Source organism: Atta cephalotes (assembly GCF_000143395.1).
Source record: "Atta cephalotes unplaced genomic scaffold scaffold00055, whole genome shotgun sequence".
NCBI lineage: Eukaryota > Metazoa > Arthropoda > Insecta > Hymenoptera > Formicidae > Atta > Atta cephalotes.
In genome coordinates this window covers 154,991-156,896 of record NW_012130119.1, presented here as the reverse complement: position 1 = coordinate 156,896, position 1,906 = coordinate 154,991, and the positions used below count along the sequence as shown (strand labels likewise).

The following is a 1,906-nucleotide window of genomic DNA, read 5'->3' as shown; positions in this document are numbered from 1 at the left end:
ATATATATATATATATATATATATATATATATATATATATACATACACAACAAAAAGAAATCTTGCAATATTTTTATCCTATCAATTGGGATAATAATGCATTGATGTTATAACATTGTTTTTCGTTGCAGGTATAATTAACGGTAACTTTATCATTCGCTATTTCGCTGTGCCTTCGATGTACTTAGAAGCCGGATTATTATGTGATCCTAAGTCTTTTTACTCAACATTGAAGGATGGCTATCTTCTGACATTTGTGATGGTTTTCGTGTATATTTTGATGCCCTTTCTAGCACGGATCGGGACGTACCTATTAATGACCTATGCGAAAGTTAATATATGGCTACTCAAAGGAATGGAGGTGATTAAAAATATTTGTAATTAATTAATCTTCGTTGATACACAAATAGATTAAATAAATAAATATATATCTATGCAAAAAACCTGTTTTATTTATGTATTTATAGATAGAAATTAAAACATGATTATTAATGTATGTTTCATTGTTAACACCTATATCTTTCAGGTTCTTTACTGCATGCCACCGCCATTCAGTACGGGACTTGCTTTGTGCCGTTTGGCACAAGCTGATTTGCCTACGAGCGTAATTACTACGTTGGTGTCGCACTTTGGAGGATTATTTTTATCTCCTATTTTACTATATCTAATGGTAATACTTTTTGGAATGAAAATATATTTTCTTACTTGAATGTATTATATATTTCAATACATGCTTATCTTTATATTTTATATTATTTAATGTAATATATATATATATATATATATATATATTTATGGAGTTTACTTTTTTAAATTATATCTATTTCTGAAAAATTATAAGATGTCAAGAATAATTTTTTTTTAACAGTTGGGAACATCTACTCCACCATTAGTTGGAATTAACATTAGAGAAATTGTATACAGTACACTTTTTCCCTTGGGGATGGGTATCATCTTACGGATGTTTGTACTAAAAAATAAATGTTTCAACGTTAATACAAATTGGTTTTCCCAAATTTTATTGCTGGCAATAGCATATCACTGGTTTTGCGATGCTGTTCTGGCAGATGCTTCATCGTTGCAAGCGGTGGATATACTATTCTGTGTACTTATTGGTAAGTTATTGAACTTATATTTAATTTCTCTTAATTACTTCTCGTCTTGAATTTAACACTATATGTATTTTTTCAAGCGTGCCTAGCTCAGATTCTTCTTAGCAGTTTATGCTGGATTTTGTGCTCCCAGTGGTTACCGCGAAATGTTCTGTTGGCTGCATTATTTACCAGCACTCACAAATCCGTTAGTCTCGGCGGTTGGATCTTACGTGGAGCATATCACGGCTCAGCTCACGGGCCAGCAGTGAATTTACCATTGAGAATATTACCTGTTGCACAATTGTTGTTAGGTAGTTTATTAGCCAGCTGGTTGGCTCCATAAAAAAAAATGGAATTAGTAAAATCACGGATAAATTTTAGAAGAAATTTAACAAAATTGAATTATTAAAAGTTAACTATAAATAAAATATGAAATATTGAAAATACATAAATTTAATACATATATCAAGATCGTCAACATTTTTATATTTCATTATTCTAAATTTCTTAAGGACTTTAATTAGACAAACTTCAGAGAATCATTTTATCAAGTAGTTTTATTCATTTGTTAATTAAATTATCTAGAATGAATACGTTTTAAAATGAGCAATTTTGCATATAATAGTTATATATTATTTATGATCGTTACATATTGTATAATTCAATACTTACCTTGAAACTGGATGGAATGGTTTATAAGAATCATGTATTACTGTTTTAATCTGGATTGAAAGAATTTATGTAAATAATGCGCGAAATATTTCATATATATATATATATATATATATATATATATATATATATATATATAT

General features: G+C 28.3%; 2 protein-coding genes across 2 annotated transcripts in view; one reads left to right on the top strand and one right to left on the bottom strand.

Moving 5' to 3' along the window:
* LOC105623247 (sodium/bile acid cotransporter 7-like) overlaps positions 1–1,437 on the top strand; it is a 4,549-nt gene extending 3,112 nt beyond the window's left edge. Inside the window, exons 2-5 of the mRNA XM_012204646.1 lie at positions 132–361; positions 527–670; positions 869–1,115; positions 1,193–1,437. Of these exons, the coding sequence (XP_012060036.1) occupies positions 132–361; positions 527–670; positions 869–1,115; positions 1,193–1,437 (866 nt within the window). The remainder of the gene's footprint in view (positions 1–131; positions 362–526; positions 671–868; positions 1,116–1,192) is intronic.
* The window catches only part of LOC105623248 (RNA-binding protein 26), a 10,575-nt gene that overhangs the window by 589 nt on the left and 8,080 nt on the right, over positions 1–1,906 (bottom strand). The window lies entirely within an intron of this gene.